At 50.1% G+C, this 18,031-nt stretch overlaps 1 protein-coding gene across 1 annotated transcript; it reads left to right on the plus strand.

The window, feature by feature from the left end:
• Positions 1–5: 5 nt before the first annotated feature.
• Positions 6–17,430, plus strand: AARS2 (alanyl-tRNA synthetase 2, mitochondrial). Its single transcript, XM_058801462.1, has 22 exons — positions 6–406; positions 746–934; positions 1,569–1,714; positions 2,470–2,664; positions 3,146–3,290; positions 3,708–3,853; positions 4,153–4,261; positions 4,588–4,626; positions 5,275–5,386; positions 5,924–6,051; positions 6,773–6,923; positions 8,668–8,837; positions 9,841–9,954; positions 10,687–10,827; positions 11,464–11,601; positions 12,001–12,110; positions 13,214–13,322; positions 14,828–14,950; positions 15,282–15,392; positions 16,216–16,299; positions 16,445–16,555; positions 16,933–17,430. The coding sequence occupies exons 1-22, from the start codon at positions 182–184 to the stop codon at positions 17,095–17,097; spliced, it is 2,961 nt and encodes a 986-aa protein (XP_058657445.1). The 5' UTR covers positions 6–181; the 3' UTR covers positions 17,098–17,430.
• Positions 17,431–18,031: the final 601 nt, after the last annotated feature.

The raw sequence follows: 18,031 nt of genomic DNA on the forward strand, positions 1-18,031 counted from the left end.
CGCCCCTACCGAACCCGGGCTGTGACCGGGGCCCGCGCGTGCGCCGCGGCGACAGCGGCGCGATGCTTTCCCACCGTCCCGCGGTGCTTCTCCGCAGCCCCGCCGCGCTCCTCCGCGTCCCGCCTTCCCCTCGCACCGCCCCTTCCGGGCGCCCCGGCGCTGCCATCCGCCGTGGGGCACCATGGCTGCGGCCGCCCGGCTCCGGCGGCGGCTGCTGCTGGAGGTGCCGTGGCGCTGGCGCTGCAGCCCCCGCCGCGGCGGTGCCGCCTGCCCCTCGGCGGGGCAGATCCGCGCCGCCTTCCTGCGCTTCTTCGAGGAGCGCCACGGCCACCGCCGCCTGCCCTCGGCCCCCGTGCGGCCCCGCGGCGACCCGCGCCTCCTCTTCGTCAACGCAGGCATGAACCAGGTGCTCTCCCCGCTCCCCTCCTCCGGCTCAGCGGCGCTCCGCGTCTCAGGGTGCCCCTGCCACGGCGATGTCCGGCGTTGCTTTGGGCTGCCCGCACCGCCGTCCTCCCGGGCGCCTCTCGTAGTGCTGTGGCAGTCTCCCTCGCTGGCCGTAGTTAAGAACCATGTGAACACAATCCTGTGCCGTGTGTTCTAGAACGAACTTGTTTAAGCGGGGAGGTTGGACCAGATGACCCACCGTGGTCCCTTCCAGCCCGGCCCGTTCTGTGTATCAGGAGCCCCAGGCGCAGGCCCCTGCGCGGGGTGGCATCTCTCCCCAGCGGGTGTCTCTCGTTTCCAGTTCAAGCCCATTTTCCTGGGCACGGTGCACCCCCGGAGCGAGCTGGCCCAGCACCGGCGCGTGGTGAACAGCCAGAAGTGTGTGCGTGCGGGAGGGAAGCACAACGACCTGGAGGATGTGGGCCGAGATACTTACCATCACACCTTCTTCGAGATGCTGGGGAACTGGTCCTTTGGGGATTACTTTAAGGTGAGGTGACTGGAGTGAACCCTTTCTAGGGGAAAACACAGCCTGCCTTTCAGAGCTGTGCTGTAGTGCCATAGGACTGTGTGCAGAAGGCATTTTGGTAAGATCCAGATTAATTCCTGGGAACTCTGTGGCCTGGAACAGAGGTGGGCTCTGTCGCTGCATGTGTCCTGCAGACTCTCAAAGCACTCAGCCTGCCAAAGCTGTAACCAACATGTAAAAATGAAAGTTTTCTGTGAGAATGCCAGTGTTGACCACTTAATATGGTGAAAAGAGGTTACCAGTTCATTTGACGATTATTACTAGAAATTTTGAAAAGGGAAGAAGAATAAAGGATGCTAGGTTTTTTAGGTGGTGAATACATGTTTCCTTTTGAAAGAAAATAATCCATGTAACTCTGCCAGTAAGCACATAGATGCACACCATGCTGAAGGTCTCACAACATTTTAAGAATGTCAGTTTTCCACTGGCAGCAGTGATCTGTCTCACTCTCCTGACCTTCATCCTGTTCTTTGCAATACACCTGAAAATTAGAAAGGGAGAGAAGCAGCTGAATTTAACTTCTTTGTTGTTCAACTCCCACTCTAAAGACCCTTCCTGAATTACTGTGCTTCATTTATGTTCCCCACCTGCTCAGGAGGAGGCATGTAGCATGGCCTGGGAGCTCTTGACAGAGGTCTATGAGATCCCCAGAGATCGTCTCTACGTCACCTACTTTGGGGGCGACCCCTCGCTGGGGCTGAGCGCAGATGAGGAGTGCAGGGACGTGTGGCTCCGCCTGGGGTGAGTGTGTCACTGAAGAGGTTCTGAGCAGCAGGTGCTGACATCTCACTTTCCACAGTTTGCATTTGCTCTTTAGTTGGTCAGCTGTAGGGGCCAGAGAGTGTGTTTTCAACCCATTTTGTTTCTGGTTTCTTTGGGCTGTTAAAAGTCAGCTGGGCTCTGAGCTCACTGGGTCTCTTGAACTTTTGGTTCATTCTCAGACAGTGGGGGTAGGTATGTGCCTAAAACTGGCTGGCCTGGATGACGTATGTGCAGGATCTCTAGTGCTTTGCTTCCTCTCCATCATGAGAGTATGTTCTCTGAAAGCAGGCAATGGCTGCTTCAGTGAGAGGGTGCAGCCATTGCAGAGAGCACTGCTGTGCTTTGGGAGCTTGTTCCAGCTGGATGTAGGCTTTGAACCCAAGGCAGCCAGCTCTGTGCCACTGATGGTGTTCAGGTCTTGCCTCTGCCCCAAGAGCAGGGTGCTCCACAGACCCAGTGGAGAGCCTGTCTTGGTCATCAGGGGCCAGGCTGTCTTTGCCTGTCATTCTGGGCTGAGACTGGGGTCCTCTATGGCTTGGCTCACTTAATCTCACTGAGCAGAGTAATTCTGTATGAACAGAAGGAATTAGAGAAGCAGAGGAATTCTAATGTGTTTGCTTTTTGAGTCTGTAGTAGGAAGAAAGGATTCTTTTCTTCCAGCTTTCTCTGTGATCTAGGCTGCTGTGTGGTTGGTGTGAATGCCTCAGCACTGCCATCTCTATTTGCCTTTCCAGGGTTCCTGCCAGTCACGTGCTTCCTTTCTCATTGAAGGATAACTTCTGGGAGATGGGAGACACAGGCCCCTGTGGTCCCTGCACAGAGATCCACTATGACCACGTGGGTGGTGGCAGAAATGCTGCAGCACTGGTGAACCAGGGCAGCCCCGATGTAGTGGAGATCTGGAACTTGGTTTTCATGCAGTACAGCAGGTACCAAGCACATCATCTGAACTCCAGAGCCTTTCCCCCTAGCCTGACTCCAAAATCAGGTGTTCTGATTCTCAGACATCACTGTTTTCCAGAAGGTAGCAATACCAGGAGCAAGAGAGAAGCTATGGAGATTTGTCCAGTATGGCTCTTGGCCCCCTTTATTTTATTTCCCTGTCTTCTTCAGCCTTCACTGTCTGTTCTCCCTTAGTGCTGCATTCCAGAGATCTCTTGAGGTCTGCAGCAGAGGAGGAGGCCTTTTTCCTTACATTGCAGCCTATCCTGACTATGTCATGGTCAGATCCTGACAGGGCCAAGGCAGGCTGCTGTCATTATTGTCCCTGAGCTTCCTTATGCTGGGTCACCTACTGTTTCCATCCCCTCTCACTTCCCCCACTCTCTTTGATTCACCTGTTCCTTATTTTTGCCCCTGAACTGATCCTTGCTTCTCTTGTGCCTTTTATTTTTCCTGCCTGGCTGACAGAGAGGTGGAGGGGAATCTCCTTCCCTTGCCACAGCACCACGTGGATACAGGAATGGGTCTGGAAAGGCTGGTGACAGTGCTGCAGAACAAACGTTCCAACTATGACACAGATCTCTTCACTCCCATCTTGGATGCCATTCACAAGGTGATGGTGCTTCTGCTCAGAGTCACAGCTCAACAAAAGCTCCTTGAACACAGACTGCTTGCTGGGTACTGAGCAGTATCTTGAGACAGGAGGTTATGTCCTGCCAGGTCCAATGCAATGTTCTAGAAAAAAGAGAGAATTCCAGATTGGAAAACCGCCAGGATATCAGCACTGCTGATTCATTTTTCCTTCAAAGTGTCTTATGTTTCTCAGTGCCAGGGCATTGGCTGACCTGTGTTAGGTACAGAAGTCTTGTCTGTAGTGCTGTGGAAGGATTTAATGAATACATCTTAGGTGCACGAGGTTCGGAGGTAGTTGAAAAAACATGATGTCAGGCATAGCTGGCTGTCTCTTGCATTGAAACTTCTTCTGCAGCCACTACTGTCTGCTGACTTGTCTCTCTACTTTCCCTTTTAGGGCTGCAGGGCACCCAGATACCAAGGTTTGGTCGGGAATGCTGATGTTGGGCATGTGAACATGGCCTACCGCGTGGTGGCAGATCACGTCCGCACCCTGTGTGTGTGCATCACTGATGGCATCTACCCAGGCTTCTCTGGAGCAGAGTAAGGACATGAGGAAATGGCAGGGGGTGGAGGAAGTTAGGTCTAGGAAGCAATATGAACAGCCAGGGAAGAGGTTCTGGTGTGGGCCCCAGATAGGGAGTACATGGGCTTTTGGGAAGACAGGAAGATGAGAGTCAGGAAGGGGTGCCAATCTGCAGACTTCCCCTTGGATGGTTGTAGCGTGTTGGGAGCAGCTGGCCTGTGCTGATAAATCAGACCAATGAGCTGGGGGATGCTGGATGTGGCAGCTGGGCAGGGATGCTCACAAGGCTGCCTGAGGAATCCTGCTCTGTTTTCAGACTGGTGCTGCGTCGGATCCTGCGCAGGGCTGTGCGCTTTTGCTCTGAAGTTCTGCAGGCTCCCCCTGGGCTCCTGGCCTCCCTGGTGCCTACTGTAGTGGAAGTGCTCGTGAGTAAAACTGCTGTCTTGGGGGAAAAGGGTCGTCACACATCCTGTTCAACCCCATGTCCATTTTTTGCACGCTGTCAGGAGTCAGTCTTGGATGGGAAAGAGCTCCAGGAAGGTGTACCTGTTGTTATGCATTCCAGCATTAAAACCTCATGTCCCCATATCACTTGTGATGGGAGGGAGAGGACCTAGTGTCACCAATGGTGCAGTCAGCACAAGCATGTGTGCATGTATGCAAGTAACCTCTGTAATGTTTGTGACATGCTTTGAGATCCCCTGAGGAAGATTCTGAGGATGTTATCACTAACTGAGGCTCACTTCCACAGGGAGATGCTTATCCAGAGCTGACAAGGAATGCCAACCAGGTGAGCAATGTGGAATCCCCTTGTCTCGTTATTTTTGTGAGGCACTGCTCTCAAGCCCAGAAATCATCCCGCCCTTGGGATTTAGCTGGAGGAGTTTACATAGCTTCCTCCGCAGCCATGTTCTCATGGGTGGACTGAGATGTTCTGGGCACAAGTATCTGTGGCAGATTTCCATATGGTCCACTAGGTCCTTACCAGGGACTGCATGTGCCTGTGTAAGGCGGCTGTTGCTCTAAAAAAGCTATAGTGGCTTTTTTGGTTGAGTGCAAGTACAGCCTGTCCTCGTCCGAGTACCCTTTGTCTAAAGTGGAGCGATGACTTAAGGCTAGTCCAGCTTGCTTCCACTGACAGCAACTTCTCTGGCTGTTCCAGACATACAGTTGTAATTGGGTCACAGATATGAATGCCCAATAGGGAACATTTGTCAGCCTAAAGCTTTCCCCAAGTGGATGGTCAATATTTCTTTGACAGGAATGGTGACAGGAGACACAATGACTTTGGCACTGTTCAATAATGCATCAGAGCCATGTTGTGGTGGATACGTGCAGAACAAAAAGGCTGGTTGATATGCTTTGAGCTGACTGAGCAGGGCTGAGCTGAGCGGGGGAACTCCCTGCAATGTGGGTAACCCTTCTGATCCTTGGGCAGATCAAGGATATCATCAATGAGAACGAGGCTGCATTTCTGTCCTCCCTGGAGCGTGGGAGGCGTATCATCGAGCGCACAGTGCAGCAGATGGAGCCCTCCACAAATTTCCCAGGTGAGTGTCCCTCCTCTGACAAGCTGTACTTAGACACAGTTTGCTCCAGGTCCTCATAAGCATTGCAGTCAAAACTGGTGGATGTTTGCCTCCCCTACATTTTCTGTGACACTCTAGCCCCAGACAGAGGAGCAGATGTTCCTTTCTTCAGATTGCAGTTGATTTCTAGTACTTTGTCCTCACAACAAACTAGGTACCAGGCAAGTTAGAAACATTCCCTTGCTGTTTTACTGACTGATCAATGAAGTCATTGTAAGACACAGCTGAGAGGAGTAGCACAGGACCCAACCAGTGCAGCTGCCTGTGTGGATGTGCTGCACTGAATTTTAGCAGGAAGGGGGCTGTGGAGCATTATTAATACTCAGTCCCATGCAAGAGCTCCAAAGCTTCTTTTCCCCATTAACTGTACAGTTGCACACAATACAGGTGGATCCAGTTACCAAAGCACACACTAGATTGGTCCCATCCAGACAGATCTTGAGATGCCTTTGCTTTCTGTGTTCTCACAGAGTTCTTGACCTTCTTTTTGTCTTACAGCTGAAGTAGCCTGGTCTCTGTATGGGAGTTTAGGATTCCCTCTGGATCTGATTGACTTGATGCTTGAAGAGAAGGGAATCAGCTTGGATTCAGCTGCTTTTAATGAACTTGTTCTGGAAGATGCAAAGGTAACAGGGAGACCTGCCTTGTCATAATAATTTAAAGCCTTATGTGTCTCATGTGAACGTGGAAGCAGGATCCCTTTCACTGCTGAGGCTCTTCAGAGCACCACAGGGCTACATGCCTTCTTCCTGAAGGGGAAGTGAGTCTGAAATAGCAGTGTCATCACAATCCCCTTGTTTCTGAATGTGGAACTGAAGTATTGGTTGGTGATTTTTCTTCAGGTATTTTATGATGCGGGAGTGAAGGTTATGAAATATTTATATAGGTTGGGACAGTCCTCTGTTAGTCATGTAGTCTAACTTCTCACACAAAGTAGAACCAGCTTAGACAGCTGAAGCAGCAAATTATTTATGAAGAGTTTACAAAATCGCCATGACCTCTGTAGTGCTGAAATACTTGCACTGCCCACCCACCACCACCACTCCCTAGTGCAGTAATTGCCTTGAGGCCTTGCTCTCCTGAGCTTTAATGGCCTTCACAGCCACACAGCAGGCTGTGCCAGCAGGGATGTGTTAGCAGTTGCTATGGCCTGGCTCAAGGCTAGCACAGAGTGGTATTCTGTGCTTGTGAAGCTTGAAGGGACGGGTTAGTTAGCAGTAGCCTACATCAGCCTGGACCTGAACTAGCCATGGAGGTGGAAGAAGCCATTCCTAGCCTTCCAGCTCCAGTGAGCTGTTTGCTTGCCCCCAGAGATCTCCATCTAACTGTGCCTTTGCTCTGCTGCAGCGGAAGGCTGGTGGCCCCCAGGCAGGAGAGCCAGGGAGCACCAACACCCACCTGGATGTGCACTCGCTGGCTCGGCTGCAGGGCAGCAGGGTGCCTGCCACAGATGACTCTCCCAAGTACGCCTACGCCCTGGGGCAGCACGGGCACTATGGTGAGTGCCCAGCCCCCTGCACAGCAAGCTCTGCTGGAGTCCCTCTCGTGGCTGCTTTTGCTGCCTGACCCCATGCAAGCACAATGTGTTCTTTGTGCTCCAAACCTTGCTGCCACATCTGTTCCCTACCTCTGTACCTGATCCCTAACAGGGTGCTTTTCTTAGCGCTGTTGGCACGTCCCTAGGAAGGCTCTGGGCTGAGCTCCGGGTTGGCACCACTGGGTGCAGTGGTGAAACAGGGACTGTTGATTTCTTCTAGAGATAAGTCTGTCTCCAGCAATTAGGCTCCTGGGTGTGTGCTCGGGAGAAAGAAGGATGGTTACGCAAGGGTTTAGGTGTCTGTGTGGAACCGTGCCCTTGCTGTTTCCCTGGCAGGCCGCTAGGTGCCAGCGCAGGCTTTTGTCACCAAGGGTGACTGAGGCTGCTGATGCTCCAGGGACTGCATCAAGATAAGCCACAGGGAGCAAGAGGTGGGGTGGCTGTCACAGACAATTAGAGAAGGCTGTGTACAGCCAACTCCCTGTTACCCAGTGTGCTGGTGGCGGCCCACGCTAAGCAGAAAGGGAGGCAATTCAAGCTATATATACTACAGCAAGAGCACAACAGAGGAAAAAAGCCTAGCATTGTGTGTGACATTGGCTCAAATCCCCAAACTAGAGCTGTCCCACCTTCTCAGCTTCTGAATCATGGAATAATTTGGGTTGGAGGGGATCTCTGGATCTCCAGTTTCTTGTTAAAAGTAACATCAGTTTCACAGTTGGATCACATTGCTCAGAGCTTTGTCCATATAAGTTTTTGGTATCTTCAGGGACAAAAATCTCACAGCCTATCCATTCCCTGTTCTTTATCACTCTTAGTGTGTAAAGGTTTTTTCCTTCACATACAGCCAGAATTTCCTGTACTTTGGATATAGTCTCCCAAATGCTAAATAGGGATGAATAACCTCTTTCTTTGACTGCTGGCTAGTTTGTGTTCATACAGCTCAGCAGGCAGGCAGCCTTCCTTGCTGCAAGGGCACCCTGCTGGCTTGTGTTCAGCTTGCTCCTGAGAACCTGAGATTTCTGTCAGTTTGTTTCTGAAGACTGCTCAGATGCCTTCAAAAACAGTCCAGTTCTTCAATGTATCAGCCAATCCCTGCCTATTAAGTGGGATATTGGTACATCCCATTTTGTCATGGATAGTCATTAACAAAGATGTTAAGTGGTGGTGTCCCTTATATCAGCCACCAAGTAGTTCTGCCAGTAGCTGAATATCAGTTGAGCATTGAACTACTGAGCAATTCTGTGCCCAGCCAGTTGCACACCCACCTCATGGTCCACTGGTCCATAGTGCCCAAATCTGGGTTCAAGGAGCCTACAGGAAAGCACGTTAGAAGCTTGCTGCACCCAGGAATGTGACATCCCTGCTGCCCCTGTCCACAGCATCTTCATCAGTCAGTCAGGTTTGCCAAGCTCACAGTGTAGCAAGATGCAGATGTGTCTGTGTTACATTTTCTTCTGCCAGGCTTATGTGGAGCTGCATTGGGTGTCCCTGCCTGCTTAGCTGCTACTCTGTCGTTAGGAGAGTGAGGGGTGACATAGTTCCAGTCCTTTGTCCCTTCTGCCCGTAGCTGTTCCTCTCCTACCAAGGCAAAGTGCCAGCTTTCAGTGTTGACAGGGTTGGCATGGGGAAGTGATCCCTCCTTTCCTGTTGCAGTCTGACAGGCTGTGTGCACTAATTGCTGCTCTCTTCTTCCCCCTGACAGAGTTCAGCCCATGCCAGGCCACTGTGCTGATGCTGTACAGAGATCAGTGTCTCCAGAAGGAGGTTGGGGCAGGGCAGCGCTGTGGTGTCATCTTGGACAGGACTAACTTCTATGCACAGCAGGGAGGGCAGGACTCTGACCAAGGCTACATGATACGTTTAGGACAGCAGGTAAGGCCCTTTGCTGCCTAACCCAAAGCTGCCATGGGTTCTGAGGCCAGGCAGGATCCTCCAAGTGATGGCTTGTTCTGCTGTGTTAATTTGCAAGCTGCTGACTCTTGGCAGTTTCCTTGGCATAGCATCAGAGTTGGTGGGGTAAGGCAGAATCAGCAGTAACTTCACAAGGGCATTCTTGCTGCTCTGGTTGTCTCTCACAGCCCTTTACAATTTCATCTTGCTGAGGAAGACCAAAGTCTCTACCTTCTCAGGTCTTCCTTCAGTGTGCTGTGTTCTTGCCAGCTGGGGTTGTAATGCTGAGAGAAGGCAAACATAGATCAGAGAGTCTGTGAACTGAGTAACTTCTCTCTGGTCAGTCCTGGACAGCTGCAAGTGCTGCCCAACCTGAGACCCAGTGCAAAAACTCTTCTTCCTCCCAAGAGCATCAGGGAGGACCTCCACTTCTGCAGCATGTTCCTTCAGCCTTGCCAAAGGAAGAGCTTTGACCCTGTCCTGGGAAGTTACACAGAGTGCAGCATTTTCTCCTTTCCCCATTTCCTGGTCTTGATAATCACCCCTGGGCCTTTTTAGCCTTGCAGAGGGTTACAGTGCCTTGCTCAGCACTTCTCCCCAAGCTATAGTGGTGGTCCAGTTTTGTTGCCATCCCAGTGAGGCAGAAATTGTGCCTTGGATGCCAGAGACATGCCTTGGGAGATGCTGTTCATTTTCGCATGGATGAGCATAGTTGTTAAGAAAATTTGTCAGCCTGCATGGTGTTACTGCCCCTCCACTGCAAGCTGGCAGCCCCAGCATACTGTGTAGTGAGTGGCTGGGTACAGGTGAGGTCTGGGACACCTTGGTTATGTTTGCAGTAAGCTTCTCTCTGCTTTTCCCACCCCATCCCTGTCTTTTAAGGGATCGGTGGGAATTGTGTTTCCCAGTAGGGTCAGGCAGGTACATAGCACAGATATTTGGATCTTCCCTATGTCCTAACTAATTTTTCTGTCTCTTTGCTCAGGATGTACTCTTCCCTGTAGAGTCAGTTCATCTCTGTGGTGGCTATGTGATCCATGAGGTCACTGCTGTGGAGACCCTGCGTGCTGGCGACCAAGTGCAGCTCTTTGTGGATGAGGTGATGACTGAGTGCTCTTAACCTTTTCCTTGTGATGCCCTGAGAACCCAGGCACAGCAGATCTTTGTCCCTTGTATTCTTGAGACTGTTCTTCATCATAGTGTGCAGTGGGAAGGAGATATCACAGCTGACTGTAATCCTTGTGAGCCATTGTGTCGGCAACGGAGAGAGACAGGGAGACTGACTCAGTGATCAGAATCCAATTTTATTGTGGGATACAAGTACTTATATACTATTTCAGGGAGACTAGTAATGTGTACTACAATGAGTAGGTTAAAATCACATACACAAACTTGTGCATATAACAACATCTCTTGCTTGCAGAGTTTAATGGGATTTTCTTTTTCTGGTAAACCTGTTTGATGTAATCTTCTTGCAATCTAGGTCTAATTTTCAAAGTTCTGTTTGCTTTTGCCAAGGCATCCTGTTATCAAATCTCTCCTGTTAACCAGGTCCAAAGTCCACAATTTGTCTTGTGTCGCCCAACATTCCAACACCATTGGTTTGTCCAAAAGTATCCAGCTTACCCGTTACTGTTTTACAAAGATGATCCCATGGAGAAAGGAGTTAGATCTGCCCTGTCACATAACTCATCTGACACTACCTGTTGGTTTTCCTCCATCTTCTCCTGTCCCAATAGGAGGGGATAGGAGCGTTTTCCTTTGTGCCATGCCCCGCTCCCCTGAGCTGAGGAGGGCCAGCAGTCCCTCTAATGGTGCTGTGTGCTTGCAGGCACGGCGCCTGGCCTGCATGACGAACCACACTGCCACCCACCTGCTGAACTTCGCGCTCCGGCGCGTGCTGGGGGACAGCACCGAGCAGCGGGGCTCCCACGTGACACCAGAGCGGCTGCGCTTCGACTTTGACACCAAGGTGACTCTGAAATCCAGTCCCCTGTTCTCAGCACTACCAGCATTCCAGTGCAGCTCTTCTCTCCAGGATTTGTCCCCTCTCCCCATAATCACTCCTTTGGACACAAGTCACACTTCATCTGAGCAATGAAGCTTGGTCCTCTGGATGTGACTGTGTCCATTGGCATTGATTTGACCCTGAGCAGGGCTTGCTGAGGGGATGAATGGGGGTCAGAAGGGAAAGGACTTAGCAAGGCCAGTGGCCATGAGACTGACACAAAATAGTGTAAAGGAGTCTTTGAGAGATGGTGCTTGGCTGTGGCACATATCTGATATCGGTACTGGACATTCAGGTGAGAGTATTTGTGAAGCTTTCAGTCAGACTGAGTGCTGGCCCTGGTAACCTGTCACTCATTCTAGTATTTCTTTTGAAGACTTTGGCTGAGGCTCTTGCATCAAAAATCCTTATCTCTCATGGGAGGAGAAGGTGGGAGGGCCATGATGTTCACAGTTCCCTTTTACAAGCAGAGAAGATGAGATGCAGGGGAAGAGTGGTGTGCTCAAGCTGAGTCATCTGGTGGCTGTGCCCCAGATCTCCCTCCTTCATTCTGTACCTCTCAGGACGCTTCTCCTGAGTGTGGCTGATTTGCTTCCTCAGGGCCATGTGACTGTGGAGCAGCTGCAGCAAGTGGAGCAAGTGGTCCAGGACCTGATCCAGAAAAATGAGGTGGTGCATATGGCTGAAGTGCCCCTCACACTGGCAAGAAGAGTTGAGGGACTCCGTGCAGTGGATGAGGTATGACAGGGTGGCAGCACACATCTTCATGAGCCTTCTCCTTCAGCAGGAATCATCTGGGACACGAGATGTTGACACATCTCTCTGTAAGGGAATTGTCTCCCAAAACTCAGATGGGAAAATAGGACAGAGATGAGGTCTCAAGACACTGTTGTTAAACATGGAGACTGGTGATTCACAGGCTTTCTGTTTATGCCTGTAGACCAAAAGCCTGTTGTGTCACCAATTATTTTTTTTCCCACTGGTGGCTGGTTGTGGGGGACAAGTAGTGCCACCCCTGACTCAGGGGCTCCTCTAGAATAGGGGAAAATGAGGCAGACACGTGAAGCTGTGTAGTTAGTCTGTAAGTGCCCCTGCACAACCATGTTGTTAGCTGCTGATCCCTGTCTCCTCTGTCAGGGCTATCCAGATCCAGTGAGGATAGTGTCCCTGGGGGTCCCTGTGGAGAATGTGCTGACCTGTGACTCCAAGGCTGCAATGCAGACCTCTGTGGAGCTCTGCTGTGGGACGTAAGTGACTTTTCTTGCAGCCAGAAGGCATGTGTGTGGGCACTGGTGGCTGAGGTAGAAACATCACTACAAGCTCACATCCCTGTCCCTGTGAAACTAAGTTTCCTCACTGGAAAAATATTGTGAGGACAGGATGGGCTATTTACAAAGCTTTGGAAGTTCCAGGGTGAGCAAACTGTAACAAAATGCGCAGCATTTTTCCTTACTTCATAGTCTGAAACCAACCTGGAAGAAGCCACAGGGCACCAGCAGAGGATGGGAAAGATGTGTGTGACTTGTCACACCAGGGTTATGGTGCTTTGTCTTTGAGGTTAGAAAAGAGCTGGGTGCCAGGCTGGAGACTCCAATTCAGCTGTGAGAACTTGAGACTGCTCTGATTATTTTAATTAATTATCTTCACTCTCTTCTGCTTTTAGCAGTAATGAGAGTAGAATAAAAGTTAATCCATCTTAGGACAGTGCTGACACCAAGAAAAAAAAAAAAGAAGGAACAAACTGGCCTTAGAGCAGATAGAACTGAAAATGAGCAATTTTTTACCCATGAGATCTTCTTGTGGGAGTACTGGGACAAGAAAGTGCATGGGAGATGATAAATTCTTATGTAGATGTCTGGAATGATTGCTTGTGGTAACAGAACCCAAGACACTGTAGTTTTCATACCCAGCATTGAATAAACAAGAAGGAAAAGGGAGGTTGTCAGTGTCCTGAGACTGCACAACTATCCTTTGTCTGGAGTCTGCTGGCCAGGCAGTGAGCTGGCCTGACAGGAGAGGGGTGGGGTAGAGGAGCTGAGTAGAGGAGAAAAACACCAATTCATCTCACTGCTGAAGGAGAGGAAAGGAGGACAGAACTTGGCTGCACCATTTGACTGGAGCCTGCTGGGCAGGGAGCACAGAGGTTCCTCTGGAGTAGCCTCAACTCTGCTGTCTCTTGCCGTACAAGGTTCCATCAGGATTTTAGGGATGGAAAAGGATTCAAGGTACTGGGATTAGGATTAGGAAAGGACTGCTGGACTTCAGAGTTTTTGAAAAAGAAAGCAGGGTTCCTGATTTCTGTTTGTAAAGAGCAACTTGATTTCTTTCCTGTTCTCTGCTGACGTTGTAGGCACCTTCTCCAGACAGGCTCTGTGGAAGACCTGGCCATCATCAGCGAGCGCCAGCTTGTCAAAGGCATTAGCCGTGTCATTGCAGTGACAGGGGGACGAGCCAAAGAGGTGAGAAAGAGGGAAATGACATTTCTGCCATGTCAAGGCACTGCCAGAAGGACCAACCTTTGTAGGTTCCTCATAGACAATTAGGTCCCACAGCTTTGGTTGGAGCCTCCCTGCTGTGCCACATCTGGCTTCCTGCTTCAGCCTTGGACTCAGCTCTGCTGCTGTACCTCACTATTCACCTCCTTTCCCTCCCATCCTAGTTCTCCGTCTCCTTGACCTTCATTTCTCCCTTCAGACTCCCCTTTCCAGATAAAAACTTGCACAAAATATCAGGAAGCCTCTGGTCTATAAATTTCAATCCCCCAGTAGGTATTTTAAGGTGTAATTCTTGGTGCATTGATTTTGCCTCCTGCCTATCACAGCTGGATTTGCACTTTATGATTACAGGGTTTTGGCCTCATTCTTACAGCCCTTTTGCTTCCTGTCTTTAGTCTTTCTCCTGCTAAACTGTGATTCTGGTCTGGCTGGTTCTGTATAAAAAGTGAACAACATACTATTGTGTTTGTGAGATCACTCTGTCCTTTGAGTATTTGGAAGTGTCAGGTGTCCCATAAGCTTTCCCTCTTCCTTTAAGGCTGCTATCAGAGGAGAGTGACTCATAGTCACTGGAATTGGAAAGACTAAAGGCAAAGCCCACCCCTGCAAATCTGTTACTTTTTGGCTGGCCATCCCCTGTGCATCTGTGTCCCAGAGAGGCTTTTCTTCATGCAGAAGAACAAAAAGCTGCAGGGCACATCTGCATGTTTGCTGGAAGTGCTGACCTGGAGAGCCCCTGAGAGGAGCTCTGTGCAAGTGTTAATGAGACAAGGGAGACTGCAGAGAGATTTACTTGGAACAAGGGTTGTGTATCCTAGCTAGGCAGAGCAGTCCTCTGCTCTCCTTCCCTTAAGTCTTGCAGGACCATCCTGGGCACAGAGATCTGGCAGGGAGGAAATGCTCCAAAACATAAGGATTGGCACTGGTGAAAAAAGCTTGTAATAAATTTTTTAAAAAATTATTTATAGTAGCATTGTTGGTGAAAAACAATAAGAAATATATCAGGATAGGTAAACTCAGGAAATATGCTTCAATGGCTAATGAGGTTTCTTTTAGTGTTAGTGTTTTTTCTCTTGTTTCTTCAATCAGCAGTTTCAAGATTGCATTTGCTAATGGGAAAAGATTTCTAAGATGCTCCACAGAGCTCCCCAGTTTCTTCTCAATGAAATCCTGATGATTTTGGTGCAAATTTTTGAGGAAACATGAATTTTGACCATAAATATCACCTAAAGCTCAACAGCTTGGTCTGCCTGAGTGTGATCATCTAGTGTTGGTTGCAAATCTAGAGAGGAATGTTGTATTTCAGAGTCTTGCAGGAGCAGTCATTCCTAAACCATCTGTAGGTGTCTTCTGACTGGATTCTGAGCAGCACTTCAGTGTTCATGACCCTGCTGTCTCCCTGCTTTCTCCATCCTTGTGGACTGTTTCTGCTGCTGCATTTGAAGCATGCATTCCTTCCATCTCTGCAGGCCCGGGAAGTAGGCCAGTGCTTGGCTATGGAAGTGGACTCTGTCTCCCTACGGATGAAGCAGAGGGTCACCTCTATTCCTGAGATGCAGAACCTCTCCAAAGAAGTGGGCCACTTGACCAAAGTAAGGGTTACACTCCTGTACAGAAGGCCCAGCATGGGCACATGAGACACAGGACTCTTTCCCTATCAGGTTCACATCCTACCGTGGTCAGTAGCAAGGGCAAGTTGCTATCTGCTGTTGCCTCTTTGGTCACAAGGATTTTTGCCAGTGTCCAGGTGGCTGTGTTGCAGATGGGCAACTGAAAAGAGAAAGCTGCTTAGCACTGTGACTGGCTGCCCTGGTTAAAGCAGGGTCTGGGGAGAGGCCATGCTCCAGCCTGACCTCCCAGAGAACTGGCAGTTTATGTCTAGGGGTACAGTTTAATGTTCTTACAGAGCAAATTGTCTTGCAGGTGGTGGCCAGCACTGCAATGCCCCAGTGGCAAAGAAAAGAACTGCAGACCATCCTGAAAGCACTACAGCGAACAGCCAACACAGCTGTCAAGAAACTGGAGCTGCAGCAGGTACTGAGGCAGCAGCACACTGACTTGCAGTCAGCTGATGGCACACAGCAGTGGACCTGATGTCTCTGTCACACTTCAGAGCCACTCAGTCACTCAGAAGGCAGAAGAAAGCCCATACAATCACTCATGGTGCAACGCAGGCCCTGTGTTGGGTTGGTTTCACTGGCTGTTGTTTATGGGGCCCTTGGTTAAAATGCAGAGAATGACTGGGTGGGCTTTTAGCACCTGCAGAATTTCCATGTCTCCCTGCCTGTGAGAACAGAGCCCCAATACCAGCACTTTTGGCCATCACCAATAGGCATTGGGCATCACCTCCTTGTTTATGCATGGAGAAGATGAGATGGTTCTCACAGAGGGCTTAACAAAGTTACAGTCAGTGACAGGACAGAGTCCTCCAGCTACATGGATTTTGCTGTGTTTCTCACATGTGTTTGTGTTCTGCCAATTTACATTAAAAGCAGATTAGAAATACTTACTGCTAACTTAGATATCTCAGGAAGAATTGTCCCTTTCTTAAAGTAGGAACATCTTGCCACAGAAGCCTTCCTGAGACATATGGCACTGTATAGGTTCTAGGAGAGAGTCTGGGGACTGAATGAGTCACTTGCTATTCCATTTTGCATGGGTTCATCTCTGCTTGCATTTGGGAAGGAGGGCTGTACAGGTCTCCACAGGAGATGGAGATTTGAGGCTGCTAGTCTGACTTTGACTTCTGCTATCAAACATCTCCTGTCTGTCCTACAAAGCAGTGCAGATATATCCTCATGCAGCCCACCCTGTGCCACCTGTAGCCCTTCAAAGTGCTGTGTTTTTCTCCCTCCAGGCTGAGAAGGTGGCACAAATCTTGCTAGCAAAATACTGCAACCAGCCTGTCATCATTGATACTATCCCAGCTGATTCCCTCTCTGTGAGTAATCCACATTCTTTGTTGGCCCAGTGTACCTCAGGTGCTGCAAACAGCAAGAGGGAGTTGCTGGGCACATTTTCTGCTGGCTGCTGGTCTTCTTTGCTGTTGCCTGACCTCTGTTGTCCCTGCCTCCTGCCTCTCCTAGATCCTAATGAAAGTAGTGAACCAGCTGTGTGACAAGTCTCCTGGCACCTCAGTCTTGCTGCTCAGCCCTCAGGCTTCGGGTGAGGTGCTCTGTGCCTGTCAGGTGTCCAAGGTAAGCAGAACCCTGATAGACACAAGGGGAACCTGCCTGGCAAGGGGGGCTGCACCCACTGCTCAGCAGGTCTTGCTGGAGGCTTTTCCTGGGGTTTTGCCCAGTGTTGGTGGTTAATCACACAGGGGCAGGACCTGAGATGCCTGTACTGGGACCCGATGTGCTTTCAGTCTCTGTTGGGCCCAGATATCCCTGGATCCTCCAGGCAGTGTTTGCCCAGGGGCAAGACACAGCATTAACATGTAAGCTCAGCCTTTGTGGTCCTCAGGGTCAGGACTGCCTCAGGCTGGGTGAGGAGAGGATGCTGTTACCTTTCTTTATTCATACACTGCAGGCTGCCCCACAGTACAAATAACTTGCCTGTGTCTCTTCCCCAGAGCTGCCTCCCTGGTTTCTCTGCTGCTGACTGGGCTGTGGCTGTCTGTACTCAGATGGAAGGGAGGGCAGGAGGCTCTCCCATCGTGGCTAAGGGCAGTGGAAATGCCAAAGGCATGCAGGGAGCCCTGAGCACTGCACTGGAGTTCGCTCAGAGCAAACTGTGATGCTTTGGTGCCAGCACAGCTGTATGCACCCAGCTGGACACTTGATACCAAGCATATACTGTGCCCATCTGAAAGCATGAGCAGCTGAACATTGCTGCAACCTCTGCCTTGGAGCACTGGACTTCTGCCCATCCAGGATCAGCAGAGACCCCACTGACAGAAGGGTGCTGCCCATTCTCAGCACGAGCCTTTGGGAATGGAGCCTTGGAAAGCACCAGTCGCAAGAGCAGATCTGCTTCTCATGGAACACTGCAAATCTTGGCACAAGACCAGCACAGAGATTTTGTGAGAACATGGGGAGTTGGCACTGTTGTCTTAAAGCCATTAAAAGGCAGAGAGTATCCAATCACCTGATGTTTCTTGTAGCTGCGCCTTTTTTTTTCGTGCTCTGGCAGAGGGGTTCATTCTGCCCCTGCTGCTCCAGAAGTCAGCACGTACTCTAAGGAGTTCCTTCCTACTGCAGAACTCAGGGCACCCCTCTGATTAAAATTGCTACTCTAATTTAGAAATTAAAGAAATCCCACCTTGCTTGTGGGCTCAGGCTTGTTAGGCTTTGCAATGGCTAGAGCTGAAGCCAGTCCTCAGCACTGAGGGAGCAAAATTGTCCCCCTCTCCACCTCTTTGCTTTGAATGAATGTTAACTGTTTCTTCCTGACACTCCCTTGCAAGTCCTTTCTTCTGGCTCTTTACTGTCTCATAGGTAAAAATCAGCACTGATGTAATGAGTTGTGAGAATGGAAACTGTTGCTGTGTTGCAGCATGGAGGTCCCTGCAGCAGGACTGTGCCCTGCTTTGTTTTGAGGCGAGCACATCTCATAAACTGGTTCGTTTTCACAAGCAGTGGTGGACCCCGCAAATTCAATTAATAAAGACATTTCAGACTTCAGTGTTAAGAGCTCCTAGCCAAAGCATCATTACTTTAGATACAGTATTG

The sequence above is a fragment of the Ammospiza caudacuta genome, chromosome 3 (genome assembly GCF_027887145.1).
Source record: "Ammospiza caudacuta isolate bAmmCau1 chromosome 3, bAmmCau1.pri, whole genome shotgun sequence".
Taxonomy (NCBI): domain Eukaryota; kingdom Metazoa; phylum Chordata; class Aves; order Passeriformes; family Passerellidae; genus Ammospiza; species Ammospiza caudacuta.

Coding starts and splice junctions, on each gene's coding strand:
- AARS2 (XM_058801462.1), top strand. CDS start 182: ATGGCTGCGGCCGCCCGGCTCCGGCGGCGGCTGCTGCTGGAGGTGCCG. Junction 407..745: donor TCAACGCAGGCATGAACCAG/GTGCTCTCCCCG, acceptor TCTCGTTTCCAG/TTCAAGCCCATTTTCCTGGG. Junction 9,955..10,686: donor TGCAGCTCTTTGTGGATGAG/GTGATGACTGAG, acceptor GTGTGCTTGCAG/GCACGGCGCCTGGCCTGCAT.